The 18,925-nt window shown below is 43.0% G+C and overlaps 1 protein-coding gene across 6 annotated transcripts in view; it reads right to left on the bottom strand.

Annotated features, from left to right (window-relative positions):
- kst (spectrin beta chain, non-erythrocytic 5 kst) overlaps positions 1-18,925 on the bottom strand; it is an 89,761-nt gene that overhangs the window by 36,749 nt on the left and 34,087 nt on the right. For all 6 annotated transcript variants that reach the window (XM_068769766.1, XM_068769767.1, XM_068769761.1 and 3 more), the window contains 26 exons: positions 17,456-17,572; positions 16,421-16,578; positions 15,473-15,588; positions 14,767-14,879; positions 13,811-13,998; positions 13,124-13,262; positions 12,967-13,053; positions 12,763-12,893; positions 11,982-12,204; positions 11,488-11,693; positions 11,253-11,341; positions 10,658-10,811; positions 9,916-10,051; positions 9,238-9,450; positions 9,009-9,155; positions 8,249-8,419; positions 7,613-7,802; positions 6,480-6,652; positions 5,672-5,862; positions 5,029-5,223; positions 3,617-3,791; positions 2,367-2,479; positions 1,511-1,623; positions 998-1,122; positions 723-868; positions 493-595 (listed from right to left, as the gene is read on the bottom strand). In XM_068769766.1, coding sequence (XP_068625867.1) covers positions 493-595; positions 723-868; positions 998-1,122; positions 1,511-1,623; positions 2,367-2,479; positions 3,617-3,791; positions 5,029-5,223; positions 5,672-5,862; positions 6,480-6,652; positions 7,613-7,802; positions 8,249-8,419; positions 9,009-9,155; positions 9,238-9,450; positions 9,916-10,051; positions 10,658-10,811; positions 11,253-11,341; positions 11,488-11,693; positions 11,982-12,204; positions 12,763-12,893; positions 12,967-13,053; positions 13,124-13,262; positions 13,811-13,998; positions 14,767-14,879; positions 15,473-15,588; positions 16,421-16,578; positions 17,456-17,572 — 3,912 coding nt within the window. The remainder of the gene's footprint in view (positions 1-492; positions 596-722; positions 869-997; positions 1,123-1,510; positions 1,624-2,366; positions 2,480-3,616; positions 3,792-5,028; positions 5,224-5,671; positions 5,863-6,479; positions 6,653-7,612; positions 7,803-8,248; positions 8,420-9,008; positions 9,156-9,237; positions 9,451-9,915; positions 10,052-10,657; positions 10,812-11,252; positions 11,342-11,487; positions 11,694-11,981; positions 12,205-12,762; positions 12,894-12,966; positions 13,054-13,123; positions 13,263-13,810; positions 13,999-14,766; positions 14,880-15,472; positions 15,589-16,420; positions 16,579-17,455; positions 17,573-18,925) is intronic.

Here is an 18,925-nt window from a genome sequence, read left to right as displayed (position 1 = left end):
GTCTAAAAAAATATTTCTTTTTACTTTAACACTTTGTAACGGTATTTTAAAGAGAATCAGAAGAGTTTTATTTTTAAATAAATAAAGTAAGGCAGCAGTCTCCTTCTCTCTCTCTCTATCTACTTCAATTTTCTCTTTCTTTCTCTCTATCTCAATTTTTCTTACAGAAAAACTGGAATACAGGAGATACAGTCTAACGCAGTGTTTCCCAACGTGAGTCTCACACCCGAATGGGACGTTTTTATTGCTAAGCGAGCAATTTAAAAATAGACTCGACTTGCTTTTCACGCTTTTTCTTTTAGGGGGCGTAAATGCACTAAGTGGGGCATGGAACAATGGTTGCGTGCAGTGAATTGAGGATGTTAAAGTTTTTTAAAGTAGTAGAAAGACACTGGATGAAGGTTGCTTCCAGGAGGTTCTATCGGAAATACATGCGGTATGATCATGCCCAGCAGCGGATGTGAACGGAGACAAAGCTTGAGGCTGACATACCTGCTGGTGCGCGAGGCTGGCCAGCAGGGCGCGGCGACGCTCCGCGGCCGCCTGCCGCACCAGGTCGCGTCGCTGCAGCACGGAGGCCTTGCGGGCTGCGATGCTGTACCACAGAGTTACATACTTAATAAAACTGTGCCAAAAACAAAACCCATTCACCCAGAGGGCAGGGCGTCATATGAAGAAGTTAAAAATTTCTCGCGCAATAGGGTGAAAGGAGCCACACTCACTGTTTGGCCGCGTAGTGCGGAGGTTGCTGCCGCTCGAGGGCGGTGGCGCGCTGCACGAAGCCGGCCAGCCGCTCGTCCTGCGCCGCCAGCCGCGCCTCCAGCTCCTCCTGCCGCTTCAGCAGCGCCTCCACCTCGTCCACCGACGACTGCCAAACAACACCATATCGAGTGATTTGTATAAAATGGGCAGTTCAATTGAACGTTTTGTAGAAGATTCAATAGACAAGAGCGGATAGGAGTAAGAGAGTGAGAGTAAGAGTAAAAGAAAGACTCACGCCGCATTGGTTGTACTCGAGGAAGGCCTCGTGCGCGCCGCTGGACGCGTCGATCTGGTCGGCCTCGCGGTTGAAGCTCTGCAGCTGCACGCACTGCTTCAGGTACGCGTCCTTCTCCTGCCACTCTGGAAACCACAGACCATTTTTACCCTTACTATCAGCTCTTGGAATTACTAATATACTCTAAATTAAAGTGTTACTTAAAAAATATACAGTAATGGAGCTTTTTATAACAGTATATGGTACGAAGTGACCCAAAAAGAAATTTTGGAAATATCAAAAAAATTGCCATAAACACTTACTCAACTTTTTTAGATTATTTTTAGTATTCCAAATTATGTAATTTAATTTAGTTTCTAAAATCATTGTTTTAAATAATATCAAATTAACGTTAAAAGAAAAACAGAAGGGTGAATTTAACTTATGAAAATTAGCGTGCACCCAAAAAAAAGTGACAAGAGTTCTGGATACAGTAAATATTAGTGTCAGTGAAGTTGTAATGCAAGTGCATACCTTTGTGTAGAGCCTTCTGCTCGGCCTCCAGGCTGCGGATCCGGTCGGCCACGTCGGCGAGCGCCGGGTTGCTCGCCAGCAGCTGCTTGCCCAACCCTATCACCTCCTTGAACCTACGCGCGCAAGATTACAAATGTTATTGTTCTAATATTCACATGTACAGGTCCTAAAATAAAAGATAAAATATGTTCATTCAGCATATGAACTTTTAACACAACTTATTCAACTCTAGACTCTACTCTGCTTCGCAAGATGTTATAGCTGTGGAGAAGAATCAGGAAGAAACTCCACAACAAAACATGTTTTAATAAAGTTTAACACAGATGTATACATATACACTTTATCAGATATAGACTGAATGAAATCAAAACAATCGGACGACATCGCTGCCAAACATTCTTGTCATTTAAATATTCGTTGAATACAATAACTTTTCCCTCAATTTACTTTTAAAACGCATTTTGAATTTTATAAATAATAGTCCAATAATGTTTTGGGTCATTAAATTGAAAAATCTGATTCCGTTAATTACAAATGAATTAAAGTCTTTTTAAAGTCAAAACTTTTTTACAGATTTTCACGGCCTTGTAAATACACTATGGATGTGCCCTATTTTGTCAAATTTATTGCAATTATTTAAAAATGTTAGTATTAAAATGATCAAATACTTAGGTATACAAATATTCAAGGTGTTGCAGGACATCAAATGATCAAGTATACAGGTGCTTAAAAATTTAGATGTGTAGGTGATCATTGTTCTGGTGTTCATGTGCAAAAGAGTTTGGATGTACAATATGATGTTGCGGTGTTAGTTGGTGATATGTCCAGGTGTTCTGACATCCAGGTGTACACTCACTCGTCGTCGTAGCCCTTGATGTCGTCGCGCAGCTCCTGGTGCTGCTTGTGCAGCGCCTCCGCGGTCGCCACGTCCTTCGCCGTCACCTCCTGCGACAGCTGCTCGCGCACTTTCTGCAAATAACACATCATCACTGCAGAAGTCTGTCAACCTGAACGCATAGAAATAGAAACATGCAGTATGATTCCTTTAATTTGATTGTGAACATAACCTATGTAGATTTGTGATTAGTCTTATTGAATTATTAAAAGTATCTTTGGAAAGTAAATCTTTAAATTTGTCTTATTATAGACAGGACTGTATTTTTCATGGATAAAAACTTTCCATATCGCTGGATATATTAAACAACAAATTATGAAGTAAGGATGCGTTTACATTAATCCGTATTTGTCACTGCGGAAGCGACTTCTATGTTATTTTTTTCTATATATCTAGTCTTAAATTTCTAGTTTAAAAATAATTATTCTATTTAATCTGGCAATGATAAAAGAAAACTAAAAAAAAAGATTAAGATGAAATGTTTCTCAGTGATAAAAAAAATAAATGCGAAAATTATTATTTCAATCATCTTTTAAAAAAATATTGCGCGTGTAAACGCATCTCTATCTGTATTTATAATTGTTGACGCCCATTAATATCATCTGTCCCTTTCATTTGCTTAAAGGAGAGCGGTTGAATAATACATTTACTATCTGAATGTAGGCACATGCCTCAAAGTCCATGTATAGAATTTTGCTCTTTCACATGTGACAGCTTATAATGCCTGAACGAGACAAGGAGAGACCTTCACTCTGGACTTCTCCAATTGAATGATAGTTACTGAAATAGCCCAGCCAAGCAAGTTGGCCACATAGCGCGCAGCTTGATGACCAAGCGTCAAGATTTATGCAGTGGATTCCACAGACCGGTAAGATCAACATGGAATAAACTCGGGTAAGAATCAAATATGTAATCAAAATAATTAAAAGCTGAAAAATGAGATGAATAATTGATATGGTATATCTACATGACAATAATACCAAAAAAATTAGAGTATACGAAAGTTTTAACTGTAACAATAAGGAAATGGTGGAGAAGAGAGAGAGAGGTGATGTATGGAAGGAGAAAAAATGCCATTAAAAAGCACAACAGGGCGTCCAGCTATAAGGTTATATGACCTTGTTCAGGTGGTCTAAAGATGCTGGGCGCCTCCAACCGGTCTTAATGGAAATCACCATGGAAAGCCAAATATGGATGATCAAATAACAAACCTGGAGACAGTCGTGCAGCTGCGCACTGCTGCTACCGAAGACCTGGTGTCCGACAGCGCTTTCGAGTCGACTCCGTCTCTCGGCCGCCTGGGCCTGGCAGCGCAACCAGGCCTGCTGTATCTGATGCTGACGCACCTCCACGTTGGCGCGCTCGCTTGGGTACTGAGACTTCACACTGCGGACAGAATGTATCAATTTTATACCAGAGTCAGGTTAGAAAAGGACCAATATTTAGCCACTTCCACACATGCAGTGGTAGTCGTGCAGAACTCTGTGTTTGGCACTAATCGGTGTAACATAACTCCTGAACATGCCCCGTGGAGGGGTGAAGCACGTGTTGAGTTATTTGGCGGTGGCGGTTGTGTGATTCGCATTGTTTGCCGCATACGCATTTATCAGCGGGCTGGCGGGCGGTGCACTTTGTTGCACGACTACCACTGCATGTACGGAAGTGGCTAAATATTGGTCCTTTTCTTACTTAGGATGAACTTCCGCGAGGTAACGCCTGATTCCATTAAATATTTAAGAGTCAGGTTATTTATATTTGTATGATAATATAGCTCGACGAAAATGGTTCAAATATTCCGTGTACAGGGTGTTGACAACTAGCTTTAATGAAGCGGTACGGTGACCACGCGAGCGAAGGTGAAGTACGGATAATGCGACGTACCCGTTCATTCTGTACCACTCGAGTAGGCTGTACAGAAAGCACTTATGTATTAACTAATCACAATAACCGCTGTCGAATCATTTTACAGCGAGTTACATGTTTACATTGTATTGTTATACTGGACCACAACGAAATACAAAAGTTGACATATTAAAATAATTCATATCCAATTTAAAAATATGAATTAAAACGAGTTGATCAATTACAACAACAATTAAATTATATGAAAGTAATATTAAATAGATACAACAATGTCGAAATACGATATAATCCTTCTCCGTCTGCTGGCGTTTATTCACGCCCGAGTGAGGTAACCTTGTTATTTTTTTTTTAAATTAAAGGCCTTTCTTAGGCAATAACGGCCTTATTTGTCGAGGAGCGTGTACATATGTGACAAAGACAATGAAGCACGACATAAGATATTCGCGAATATTGTACACACACGAGATCGTTTAAAGTTGACAGAGGTCTTTTAATATCGACCACCTCTTAACATTCTTAATTTAAATCTGTACAGGATGCCTATGTCCAGCAGTGGGTACCATATATAAAGCGTCGCTGTTGGCTTGCCATATTCTCACAGAACAGATGGCGGTTAGGATCTTTAGATTCTGGAGTTAAGACTGTAGACTTGAAAGTGTGGGACGTATATGGAACATGTCTGTGCCCAGCAGTGGACGTCATACAGCTGTAATAATGATGATATACGTCAAGATGTATACAGAGTGTCAGTGATACTAACGAGTCCGCCAGCAGTCCCACGGTGTTGACCTTCTCGCGCAGGGGCTCCAGCTCGCGCTCCAGCTGCGCGTGCCGGCGCTGCAGCGCGCGCACGCTGCGCAGGTCCGCGGGGGGCGCGGCCACGCCCGCCAACTGCTGCTCCTTCTCCGACATCCAGTCCAGCGCTTCGTCGCATGTGCGGTTGAACAGCTCCACGCTGCACAGATACAAACAAAACTTTGTTCACATGTTATTAGCCTTTCTTCTACAGTATTTTATTATGGGGGCAGTAATATAGGAAGCCGAAAATTTCGGATAATAATTTTTAAGAGAACTTGTTATTCTAAAGGTTGCTTCTTAATAATAAATAAAAATAAACTCGCAACCCCTAAATTTCAACTTAAAACTCGATCCTTCATGGGTATGCGTGTATACTTATACAATAAAGTTCTACCAGATATCTTAGACCTTTAAAGAACGAATTTTTTGGATCACAGTTTTAAATCGTCAATAATTTAAACACTATATGTTATTAAAAGAAATATAACAATATTTGATGTGTATAGTATAATGCAAATTAATTAAACCACGTTTCATTTTACCTTTAATCTTAAATTTAAAAGTAAGAAAATACAGATTTTGGATATATTAAAGCTGACACACACCTGGACGCTCCCTCCAGGTGTGTCTCCTTCTGCTGCTTGAGCCGCAGCAGGCGGGCCCACTGCTGGCGCAGCTGCTGCCGGCGGGCGGTGGCGCGCGCCGCCTGGCTGTGCTGCGTGGCCACCAGCTCCTCGGCCGCCGCCTCGATATGCTCCAGCCGTTTGGACGCGGCCGACAGGTCGGTCAAGAATTTCTAAAAGTAAATAAATATTAATATCATGAATTCGTAAACAAGTTTATATAACATCTGGTTCGATGAAATAGTCAAATGAGTGGCTTTCAACTTGCCCACGTGGTTAAAGAAATATATATATATACTTTTTTCTAAACTTTTTAATAACAATACGAGTTTTTTATTAATATTAAGTACGTTAAAAAAATAACCGTTTTAGTTAGTCAAACTTAATGCAATGTTTTAATCTTTTATTTTAATTTCACAGTAATGTTGAAATCACTGTTAAAACGATTACCTTTGTAGTTTTAAATATGTGTATTAAAAAAAAATTAAACCCCATACGACACCAGCTTACTATAGAATAAATATTAATTCCTAACACAAATGTAACAAATACCTCTACTAAAGTACATACTACCTATCACATAAATAAATTTTCTTTTTGGTTACGGATATATATAAATAATAGAATTATATAGCTTAATATATAATGCGACATATAACTCCATGTTTACGTACTAATATTCAACATGCAATTTAAAAAAATAAAAATATCAAATTGCATTTAAAAGAAGTCTTCCACTGAACAGAAAACACCATCTCATCTGTTCAGTGCAAAATAAAAAGAGTCTCACCTCGTACTTCCTCTTGGCGGTGTCGACGCTGTCCTCCGCGTCGTCGGACCGCAGCATCTTCTCTTTCTCTTTTATCCATTTGTCAAAGTCGTCGCACTCCGCGAAGAAGCTGTACAGCTTGATGGCGTCCTCGAGCTGCGCCCGTCGCGCCTCCGACAGCTTCAGCAGCTCGTCTGCGAGCGCACACAAAGAAATAATTCAAAGTAAAAATAAACTCATATATCTCTAAGTAACTTACATATCCATAATAAAACAGTGGTTTCATTTATATACATATTATATATATATATATTCCATTTATTAACATATATTTATACCTTAAGGTACACCAGTTAATTCATAAATAATTCTTATAATTTAAACTTGACTTTTAGGTTTTTCAGTCAAAGGTAGTTTGTTTGTTGGCAATTTCAGCTTCAGAATCTGAGGTGACCCAGCACGTAAGGCTTCTAACTAAGGCTTCATTATATTAACTAAGATTCCCCGAGAGCCCTTTTTTTTGATTTCGGGGTGGGGGGAATCTTTCAGACTCAAGATTCTCCGCCTCTGGGGGGACGACAGGGGTATGTCGGATTCCTACCCACTAAACCCCCCCCCCCCCCCCCAGTGATCGCCTTGCTATTCGAGGGACCGTGGTATCCCCCGGTCAGGGATCGCCACGCGGTCTTCCGCGGTCTTTTTCGCCGTGCTACCTTCGATAGCCTGTCCCGGGATATGCATGTATACGCTACCCCTGAAACCCTTGTGGTGCTAACAAAATGGTTGGAGACCACGTCGAACCATCGTCCGCCTCAGAGTCCCTGAAGCTAGTGGGAGTTTAGGGCTCCCCGAGAGCCCCAGGCTGACACATTATATATCCACCATATAGGGAAGCAAACACATTCTATAGTTATTTAGGTGAATGTTCTATGGAGTGAATTGACGTAAAAGCCCTTTGGTGTGGGAAACAAAGCAAGTCCACTGGTGGACATGTTACTCTCATAGATTTATAATAAAACTACTTTCAGCGCCTTTTGTCGACTTTAATAAGGTTCTATCTAATTAGTCCGTGGTCTCTATGCCAGGACATAGACCTGTCTACCTACTGCCACTTAAACCTGTCAGTCGGTTTGGTTTCACCTACGGATACATACCATACTGTTGTTCGATGTGATCCATCCTCTCTCCGACGGCGGGCGCTTTGGCAAGGGCAGCGGGCGGAGCCCTGGAGGCCCTGCGCGCAGGCCTCGCGGTGCCGCGACGCACTGGCACCACCTGCTTCACCAGTACAGTTTTCTTCACGCGCTGCACCGTACGCACCTTCTCTGGGCGGCGGACTTGGACCTGGAAATGTCAATATGAACAAATTAATGTGTGAAATTGTGGTCCTGCGTGTGGCTACGTGAGTACCAAATGTTCTCTCCCCTCCAGAAAATCGGTCTGGTGTTTTTTCTGTGATAAACCATTCAACAATTACTGTAGAGATACGCCTCTACTATGGCAGACTGCAGAAAAATGTAGCCGCTTCTGAATTTGGTTTCGACAAAACCGTCTGTACGGTACCAACATCCAACCGACCAAACTTGAACACATTTTAATGTTCAAATAAATTGTTTTACAACACTATTAATGTCCAAATAATATCAAAATATTATCAAGACACTTCTTAATGTTGATGAAACACGCTATTGGATATATATGTGGGATGGCTACTATATGTCCAGCGATGGATGTTCTGTACCAATTCTATGGGATTCTGGGAAGGTTGCAAGTCCAAAATGTTTACTCACGGGCACGACTCTGGGCTCGATCTCGCGCACGTAGTTGGCTGGCACGAAGCCGTCGGTGCGGTCTGCCTTGCGCACGGACCACCAGTCGGGGTTGGTCTTGTTCATCAGGAACATGACCTCGCCCTTCGCCATCGAGATGCCTTGTCCGCTGAACGCGTACAGCGCCTTCACCTGTTCACCATCACAAAAGCACTGGTTATTATGGAACTGTGTTGATCCATATGAGGTAGAGTTCTAAGTAGATTTTTTCATTTCACTGCGGCAAAATACTTTTCGAACAACTTTTTTTAATAACATAAAATCTCAATAACATAAAAATATAGCTTCAAACTAATCGCCTATTTTATCCCCTTTTGATATATATATCTTACAATTTCAATATGATTCCATAATAACATATTAAGAAAAAACCTATCATCGTGGCGATTTTTGAAGAGACACTACAATAGACAGGCCTCCCCCATAGTTCACTACAATGGATGGTCGCGCTCCGCGACCATAACTATGTCATCAGCCCATCTAGCGGGGGGGGGGGGGGGGGCTTTCCATCCCGTGTCTACTGGCCCGGTGTCGCCACTCGAAATCCTTCCGGCCTCAACTGCCGTCAGTTCCTCGACCGATGTGCCTCCTCCCACTGCCATTTCAGATGAGCAATTCTTCTTATCGTCACACTACTTGTAAATTGCTGCTATTCCTAATCTTAATATAAAACACAAGTTTCTCACGCTGTAAATAAATAAAAGAGTTTTGCAAATCGGACCTGCGGCACGCTGCGCTCCTCGGTGACAGTGCGGTGCTCGAGGCGCTCCACGGGCTCCTCCTCCCACACCTCGGTGGGCACCAGCCTCGACTCTTTCACCCACTCCTCCTCCTCCAGCGCCGGGCCCGCCTCTACCTCCGTCGGCAGCTGTGTACATCGGCATATATGTTAATAACTTGGATCGCATTGACGATGTTATAAGTTATGCACGTGGTGCAAGGAAGGTCACCTGCAGCTCGTGGATGCCGGCCTGCTGCAGGCGCGCGGCGGCGGCGCGGAGCTGCTGCAGCTCGGGCGCGTAAGCCTGCAGCTCGCCCAGCAGCAGCCTCTGCCGCGCCAGCAGCGCGCCGGCGCCGGCCGCGTCGCGCCCGCAGTCCTCGGTGCCCACCAGCGCCCTCTTCTCCTTCATCCAAGACTCCGCTTCGTTCGCGTCGCCGTAGAACTGCACACAAACATAATTTACTTATATTTTATATACACAAAACATATATACTCTGCATCGTATTCTGTCAAAGTCTGTGTGTATGTTTGTAATATTTAAATAAATGGTTTTCACTAAATGCGTATGTACAAATACAAAAATGACATTTTTAAAATTTTAGTCCATCTATTAGGTCTGGCTGGACCAATTTTGACAGAACTGATAAGTAGGTGATGTAATAAGTAGTAACTAGCTTTTTTTAGCTTTTTTAGAAAAGTTCTTTAACGAAAAATAAAAACTTTTTTTGTTAAATTTCACGCAGACGATGTCGCAGGCACAACTAGTTGTTATATACTATATATATATATATATACCTGGGGCTGTACGTCTTACATATATATCAATAAATAAACTATCTACGATCAGAACCATGGGGGGGGGGGCAATGTCCAGAAGTGGACATTATCGTGGGGAAAGCAGACGCACCTGGTGAGCCTCGGCGGCGTCGGCGAGCTGCTTGTCCCTCGCCTCCGCGAGCTGCCGGAGCAGCTCCCACTGCTTGCTGAGCGTGGCCAGCCGGCGCTCGATCTCCGCGCTCTTCGGATGCTGTGCGTCGATCAGGCTGCAGTAACAATTACATAAGGTTTTTAAGGTTTCCATAACGAGGGTAGGCTTTTACACTGAGTGGACCAAAAACATAATTAGGATCAACAAGAGCGACCGTCATGGCGATATCGGCGATATCACTTTCGATATCACTTCTTTGGCTGGTAGAATCAAAGCTAGCTTCCCTACAAAAACATATTTAACCTTAGTCGTCCGAGTTTATAGAAACGTGATCAAATTAAACAAACCCTCCCCCCTTCACCTCCACCTCTTCGTTATTAGATAAATTAAACTAAAAAATAGAACCATTGATAATAAAATAAGAAACAATGGAGATGATGGATGAAAGGCGGTAGAAAAACCGAAGAATAATCAAAGAGCTTAAGAATTATAAAAGAAGAGAGTAAAATTAAAATGAAAAAAATATTTATTTACGTAAAGTCCCAAACAACTTCCAAAAAACTGCCCCCTTTAATAATCCACATCAAATTAAAATTACGAAGGAAGGCGTCTTGAGATGAGCTACAGTAAAATCTGATTTTTTTTTTTTTGGTAAAATTTCAAATCAATTCATGGTAGGTACTCCATCCCAGTGGTAGTGGTGTTGGGTGGTGGTGGGTACCTGTGCCCGCGCTCGCGGTGCCGCTGGGCCACCAGGTCCCGCGCGCGCAGCTCGTGCAGCAGCGCGGTGTGCTTCTGCCTCAGCGCCAGCACGCCGCGCAGGTCCTTGGCGGCCACGTCGGCGCGGCAGATGCGCTGCTTCTCCGTCACCCAGCCTGCGACGTCGCATTACGTTACAGCACAATCATCGCGACGCACATGAGACGCTTAAGAACAGACAGCTTGACCTATATCTATCTCAATCGTCGTTCAAGGACGTCATATTCAATTTTACTTCTGTATCTACACACTTGCATATTTCTTATTTATACAACACTACATTGATTGGTTTGAGAATATTTACAAGGAATCAAGTCCGCCGATATGTAGGTAAGAATTACGTTATCATCTTGGCACTATTTATTTCAATGGGAGATTTGATATCGGTGTTATAGCTTGAAAGGGCTTTTACGCCAATTTTCAATCATCCTGTATAAAGAGAACACACAAAAATGTTACATTTCTCAAAGTGGGAGCATCCTGCAGATGTGTGGTACTAAAACATATAGAAAAATGTGCATGACGTTTGCAGATGCAATATTTAAATAATATATCACCTTCTTCCTCGTCGTGGTCCTCCAGGAACTGGTAGAGGTTACGAGCGTCCTCCAGCCGCGCCTTGCGCTCCTTCGCCGCGGCCATCAAGCTGGAGACAAAGAGTTTCGTTACAAAGGAACTACTTCTAGGACTGTTCACTAAATTCACTAATTTTTTTAAATTGTTTTATTTAATTTGCATGAAATCAAAGTATGAAGCAGCTAAATGTGGAAAGGAGGGGAGAACATGAGTCACCTGTCGCAAGCCTCCTCCAGCTTGGCGAGCTGCGCGGACAGCTGTTGCCGCGGCTGTTGAGGACCCTCAGCAGCGTTGCCTTGGCGCACCAGGCGGCGGATACTCTCGTCCAGGGCTCCCAGCTGCAACTCCTGCAGCGCATGCGCTTGCAGCAGCCGCTCCACGTCCACCAGGTGCCGGCCCACCTCCTCCGATTGGAATTGAGCCTGGAAATATTACAAATCATTGATATTTCTGACTGGTATAATGAATAGATACTAGCTATACTAATAATACTAGCGTATAATCGAAACATCTCTTTCCCTCTCTCTCCTCCTGTGTTTTTCTCAGTGTATCTGTTAGTGTGTGTCAAAATTTGTCTGTCTCTCTCTCTATGAGTGTTTGTGTATGTTTCTCTCTCTCTGTATGTGTTTGCGAGCGTATGTATGTGCGCTTGTGTGTGACACATGAGAGAGCCAGTAGAAATGAACTGATTGTTATATCATGAAGGTGACCTTCATCTCGCCGAGCGTGTGCGCGACGGCATCAGCCTCCCGCAGCAGTGCCATGAGGTGCGCCAGGCGTGCCAGCGACACGCGGTGCCGCTCCAGAAGCTCCAGCAGTTCGCGCCAGCGCTGCAGCACGGCCTGCTCGGTGCGCGACACCGCCTCCGCGCCGTGGTATCGCTCGCGGACCAGCTCCGCTGCCATCGCGGACAGGTCTTCGAAACGCTCCGTCCTGTTCACACATACACACAACTATCAACGTCACAAATCAAATAAAATATAAATAGAATTTATAAAACATTTTAGACAGAATAGTTCAATTGATACGGCCGGTCTTGCATCAGGTCACATTCGTAATCTTCATATTACTACACGTAACGCCATCTATTGGCTTATTCTTTACTTAACGAACTGGTAAACGAACAAAAACAACCGACATAACCCAACGGATAAGCAAGTTGTGGTGGCAGTACGTAGCCAAATAGCAGAGAGAACAGATGGCCACTGGAACTTTAAGGCTTTCGAAAGGAGAAAATGGAGCACATCAAAGGACGTCTTTACAAAAGGAGAACAGATGAACATGTTAGGGTCGTCGGAAGACTCTGATTGCAAGCCACTTCGTACTGGTTTTATCTGAAATCTATAAGGAAGACCTATGTCCAGTCGTGGACATCCTAGTGTTGAAATGAAAATATAACTAGTTTACAGCAATCATACTAACAAGTTCCTTCTTTGAAAATTGCTGCCTATGATTTCATACATACATATTTATGTATCTTCTAGAACATACCTGGCCAGGATGTCAGCAGAGATAGCCTCGTGCTTCTTCACGGTGGCGTCCACCTGCGGCAGGTTGGAGCCGTAGCGCGGGTCGGACAGCACCTGGATCATCTCCTTCAGGTAGCCCTTACGCAGCACCGACTGGAGACAACCACACATTATATTAGTACTTCAAATTGATTATTACATTTTAACTTCCAGCACTAGTTCTCACCTTGGTGTTGAATTTGTAGTTGAGCTGCTCCAGCCGTTGCTGTCGCAGCAGTTCAGTCCGTAGTGCCAGCTCCCTCGCGTGCTCGGCCTGCCAAATAACCGAAACATCAGTCAAACTACAACCGGTGAATTTAGATTCTCTGGAGACGATCACCCACCTGTTCCAGCTTCTGCCACGCGCGCTCCAGGTCCTGGGGCAGGTGGCCTTCGTTCGGTGCCCAGGTCTCACCCACCAGGCTCTTCTGCATCGTGTTGATGTGGAAATACAGAGCCTCAACCTCTGAACGCTCCTTGTATCTAAGTTTAAGTGCAAATTGAAATAATAATTAATTATTACTATTTGGATTGCTGTGAAACAATTTGGTTTTCCCTGATAGATGTATAATATAGTATAGACAATATTGACTGCGTTGATCAAGGGTGATGACTTTTTTTTTCAGTGGATGAACAAAGGCTGCGAGTCCGACTACTGCCAGCATCCAGCTACTTCCAGCGACCATGTCCTCAGTCTACCTAGCGGGGCCCTAACCACGCTGCGTGTACCGGCCCGTGGCCGCCACGAGACACACGTTTATTGACAAATGAAAAGATCTGCAAATAAAGACGGAAGACTACATACAGACCACTTCCAATCGATCTTATTAGAAATCTATAGGGGAGTGCTTGTCCAGCAGTGGATGTCCACCAATGATAACCGTTCCACAATCACAGCTTCACCTCAGCCAAGATCTACGGTAAGTGTTCCACGGCTACCGCAAGGAACTCAACTGGGACATATACATTACTTATTACATGGAATGCCTCATACTATACACTTGTAGTACAATTGGCAGGTGAGGACTCACTTGGGCGGCTTCTCCACAGTCCGGTATTGCTTGAAGGCGAGCAACAGACGCTGGATGCCGTCTAGCGAATTGGGCAGGTCACGCCCGTTCAGCTCCACGATCTTGAGCCGGATCCACTCGAGCAGTGCGCTCATCAGCTGCCCGTACTCCGCCTTGCGCCCGTCGCAGTCCATCAGCTGCCCGATGATCTGTCAAACACAAAACCTTTACTACTACAAAGAGCATATCCAGTCATAGTTCTCCCAGCCAGGAGCATGCCCTGATCAACTATCATTGTCATCTTGCCACCCAATAAAGACTGTGAGGCATAAGCCTTCCTCAAAGACCGCAACTATGGTCGGTCTTGAGCTGTCTGATTTGCAGCGACCTTGACTATGTCGACGGTCCACCTTGTGAAGGTGGGGGTGGGCATCCACATCACGTCTACCGGCTCGCGGTTCCAGCTCGATAACCTTTCGTTCAACAGCCATCAGTTGCATTTACCAAATTTAGATCGTACACGTAAATACGAGTGAAAAAAAATTACAATTTGTGTATGCCATTCTAGAGGTGGCTAAAGCAATTTAACATCATACAAAAAATATAAACGGATGTGCCTATTTACAAGGTTTTACCTCAACTGTCCAATGTGAACAAGGCTTTTTAATAGACGTTTAGTATTTTGTTAACACGAATAACAACGTGAGTGGTATCCAAAGCCATCCTCTCTCAGAGGCTATTACGCCGGGACTCCATTGAGCGTCCGTCAAGGGATCCCTAAGGGAACTCACCAGCTGAGTGATCAGCTGAAAGCACTAAATCACAGATGCACTGATACTCCTGGAGGACTAAGGAGCGTCAAACAACCATCAGACCCTAGACCCCAAATGAATAGTGGTAGTCCAGCATACAGCATTCTGACATTAGATCTGTTCGTATGGGAGAGGGTGAGAGATAGAGAGGGAGGGAGCACTCACGTTGGCGATACGGCGGCCGCTCTTCTGTTCGTTCTTCATTCGTGCGAAGGTGTGGTAGTAGCTGGCCACGTATGTCATCACCGACTTCTCATCCGGCCGGCTTGTGTCCACGTCTGCTCACAAAAAAACAATATTTAATCACCCTTACATATATTAAATTAATCACTTTTATATACTTTTTGTTTATACATTCCATCAGGTTAACCGTTTTCTTGTATCTAATTTAAATATATATTTTACACGAACGACCACGTCGGGGCTGACGGCGAGTCATCGAAAATTTGCAAATAGGGAAATTAGGGCAATAAAGTTGTGAAAGCTGTATTGTGTGTTCCCTCGCTTTATTGCATCTTCAGCTGCAGCTGGCATGCGTTGAGATGAAATGAATAACAGACTATATTAGACGCTCATTCTTTTGGCTTTATTGTTTCTTTACATCACCTCTCCATCCAGTGTGGAACCTTCTAGAAATTACCTGCCTGCGGTACTTAGCGAGCTGTCTTTAGCAAGGCCGGAGAGTTTGTCGGCACGCAGCCGAATGTCATATTGTAATTTCGGTAGCGTCAATAAAAACATCTTTGGAGCACAAGTGACGTTTTAATTCGACCCCCACCCTGACAGGTAACAGAACGTTTAAGAATGAATGGTTCAAATATAATATACAAAGTGCTAATGGGAAATAACGTGAAGAGTTAGTGATGCTCACCTTCGGCGTCCAGCAGGCGCGGGATGCCGAGGTGTTTGTGCGCCACGTCGAACGCGTGGTTGAGGGTCTCCACGTGGTCCGCCTGCGGGACCTCGGCCCAGCGGAACAGGTCCGGTCTGCAAGCAAGCACACATTATCGATTACAACAAACATTTTATATTGTTTTATATGCATAAGCTTTAAGAGAATGAATGTATAGTTCTCTCTCTGTCTCTCTCAATCTTCTTTATTTGCAGCAAATAAACGCCCACGGCAAAGAATAGGACTGCCATGCTTGGGAGGCAGGTGGGCGATCGATCGCAGTGTGCTATTATAGTACTAGTAGTAAACTTGTTTGTGAGCAGTGGGAATCCCATATAAACAATGCACAAAGTGTGAAATTTATAACATTGTATCCCAAGAATCGAACACGAGACATAGGATCGCTCGTCTCAGTCCACTACCGCTGGGCTATCGCAGCTTCGGCCGTGATCGTCTAGTGTTGAGGATGCTATGATTTTATAATTTCTTTAACAATTTATTCTTAATTCCTGTTAATTTTCTTACTATCTATATTCAACTTGATTTACATTTTTAATACAAACTATTTTACATTTGAAAATATTGTCCTGTGGTAAATGTAGCACGTTAAATAGATCCAAACGACAGTTTAGATGTATTAGGATATAGTACACGACTTATTCAGGAGAGCATTCAAAACTTCACCACCACCAGGGAAAGTTGGAAGTGCTTAATTTTTGCTTTACTTTCTAATGTTTGATAAAAGATCGCATTAGAAACTATCTAACTTCGTTAGACGCCGTTAGACGGCGCTGGCTGTATAATTAAAATATTTTGATGGTAAAATCATTATATCCCAGAGTTTTTAGGTATCTTCGATGCATGTGACGTGACAGGTGGCATGACATGGTGGTGGTGATGGTGGTGGTGATGGGCGTGGAGACGGACCTGTGCGCGTGTATGAGCGCATTGAAGCCGAGCCCGGAGCGCCAGGAGTCGGTGAAGTTGTGGATGTGCACGCCGTGGTACCCGCTCGTCTTGCGCTGGCACCACAGCAGCAGCGCGTCCTTCGCAGACTTCTTCTCCGACGACTCATTCTCTTCGTCCTGTGGGATAGCATACATCATCAAGTCACTTGCAAAGATGACGTTGGTGAAGACCTGCAACCACTGTAACCCGGACTGTATACTCATGAGGTTTAGGTGGCAACGATCAGGCCATATCGCATTCTCTGGGACTTTAAGGATTTGAAGACTTGACAGAATGCAAAATTATAAAGGTCGTCGCGACCCCAGATGTAAGCCATTACTTACATCTGTCTTATGACCAACAGTGGACATCTTATAGCTGAGATGATAATGATAGTTTAAAATAAATTCATGTTCTTTTAAGAAGGTTCTGAGAATGCGGACTCTCTTCTGCCGTGCTGATCAATATTTAGATGGTGTCATTTTATTTTTTGGTTTTATTTACCTTAAATATCTAAATTTATACAAATTTATTTTAAAGAACTAGTATAATTAAATTTAAAAAAAAATCAAGTTATATGTCTATCTCTGTCTCTACAAAAATAGATACATTTCATGAATAAAATATTTTTTTTAAATAGCACCGTTTTCAGGGGCTTCTCATTTTGCTTTGCCATGTCCGGGATAGGGACGTTACATATTCCAATAAAATCCGTAAATATTTTTTTTGAGGTGAAACATTTATTTCTCATTTGTCCTTCACAATATCTATCTTTCCATCGCTTACATCACAGTATTGACATATTTATTTACATTTAATTCCAATTTTTTTAACTTTTATATTTCATGTTTTAACTAGCACCATTTTTATATTTCTTCCTTACAACATTTACTACTTTACTTGATTTATTTGTCCTCTGGTGTTGTTCTACCCCTGTTCTACTATTAAATCTTGTTTTTATGTATTGCATACTGCACTAACTTTCTGAATTAGGATGTTAAAGATCAAACTCACCACATCGATCTCAATCTCCTGGATCTGGAAGCGTAGGATGATGGTCCAGATGAGGCCGAGGATGAGGCGCGGGTTGCCGTCCACGATGTCCTCTGCACCGATCGACTCCAGCCGCACCTGGTGACGGTAGAAACATTGATGAACCCCTCTCTTTCTCTCTCTCTTTCCAGAACAGAAGACCTTGTTAAAAGCCATGGAAGGTAGCTTCCAGTCGATGCTATTATACATCCCGTAAGCTCTTAGAATGTCTTGTCTAAAGTGGCAGTGGGCGTGGCACATCTCTCGTACAACTGACTGCGGAGATGACGTAGGTAGACCCCCCTTCCCCCCTCCCCACTTAAAAGTGCCGAAGACATAATCAAGATCACGGAAAGTCGCTGGATGGCAGCACAAGAATAGCCATCGTAAAGATCTTTGGCGTGAAGATATTCCTTGTAAAGTACCAAAAATACTTTTACCACTACGTTACTTCTGTACCTACTATTACGCCTTATTTGTTTAGGCATGCGATGTTTTTTTTTTATATATAAGTCGACATACACCTCTTACCTAAACCGGCAACCTTATGCTATCTTATTTACAATTGTTTTTCTTTCTAAATTTCCTATTTACTATATCAAATTACTTAACTTTACCCTAGCGTTCCCCAGCGTATGGACAACGCTCTATTGAGGGCCAATTAGATTGATAAGTGGACCAGCTTTAACATGTACATGTTACATAAGTGAGCGAATTTTATAAAGTCTAGAGTTGGGCGTGGCACATAGAATGTTGAATAATACTAACCTAACTCTTGTTGTATTATATGGATCCTAATTATACATGCGCATCTTCTTTAAGACCTAATAGATGGCATTTAGCGTGATGGTATAACTTGTTTGGTTTTTTTACTTACCAATATCTTATTAATTTACTTTTAATTAGTTAAAATCTTAACATTAGCTTCATATCTAAACACTAATTTCTTATCTATTTATGTTATACTATTTCTGTGCTCCGACAAACCTCGTGCTACCTGTTTCTGGCCGGTACATCCTTCATTAGAGCACATGACGTAATTGTAAAACGTAATTATATTTAAATTAGAGTCCTTGTGCCGCGTCGTCCTGCGCTCCGAAAGCGAACGCTGTGAGTCAAGCTTTACGCCTTGACGTCATTATGTAACCTCTCAACGGTCCGGGAGGGAGCAGGGAGGGATACGGAGTGCATCGGAGGTCGTTCGTTTGTTGTCACTGTACTGATGCGAGTAGCTTGCGATCGCTACACTGTCATTGTTTAATTAAGATATAAGAAAACTTAAAAAAAAATTATTCAATATTTGAAATTATAACAGAACTCTTATTGATGAACGGTCAATAAGAGTAGTAGCAATAGTAGTAGTAGTAGTGGTGGTGGTGGTGGTGGTGGTGCTGGTGGTGGTGGTAGTGATGGTGGTATGGTAGTGGTGGTGGTGATGGTGGTAGTGGTAGT

The sequence above is a fragment of the Battus philenor genome, unplaced genomic scaffold (genome assembly GCF_028537555.1).
Source record: "Battus philenor isolate CCGP_79_NKW_IND1 unplaced genomic scaffold, ilBatPhil1.0.hap1 SCAF_29, whole genome shotgun sequence".
Classification (NCBI taxonomy): domain Eukaryota; kingdom Metazoa; phylum Arthropoda; class Insecta; order Lepidoptera; family Papilionidae; genus Battus; species Battus philenor.
The sequence above is the reverse complement of the archived record's forward strand: the minus strand, read 5'-3'. Positions and strand labels throughout refer to the sequence as shown.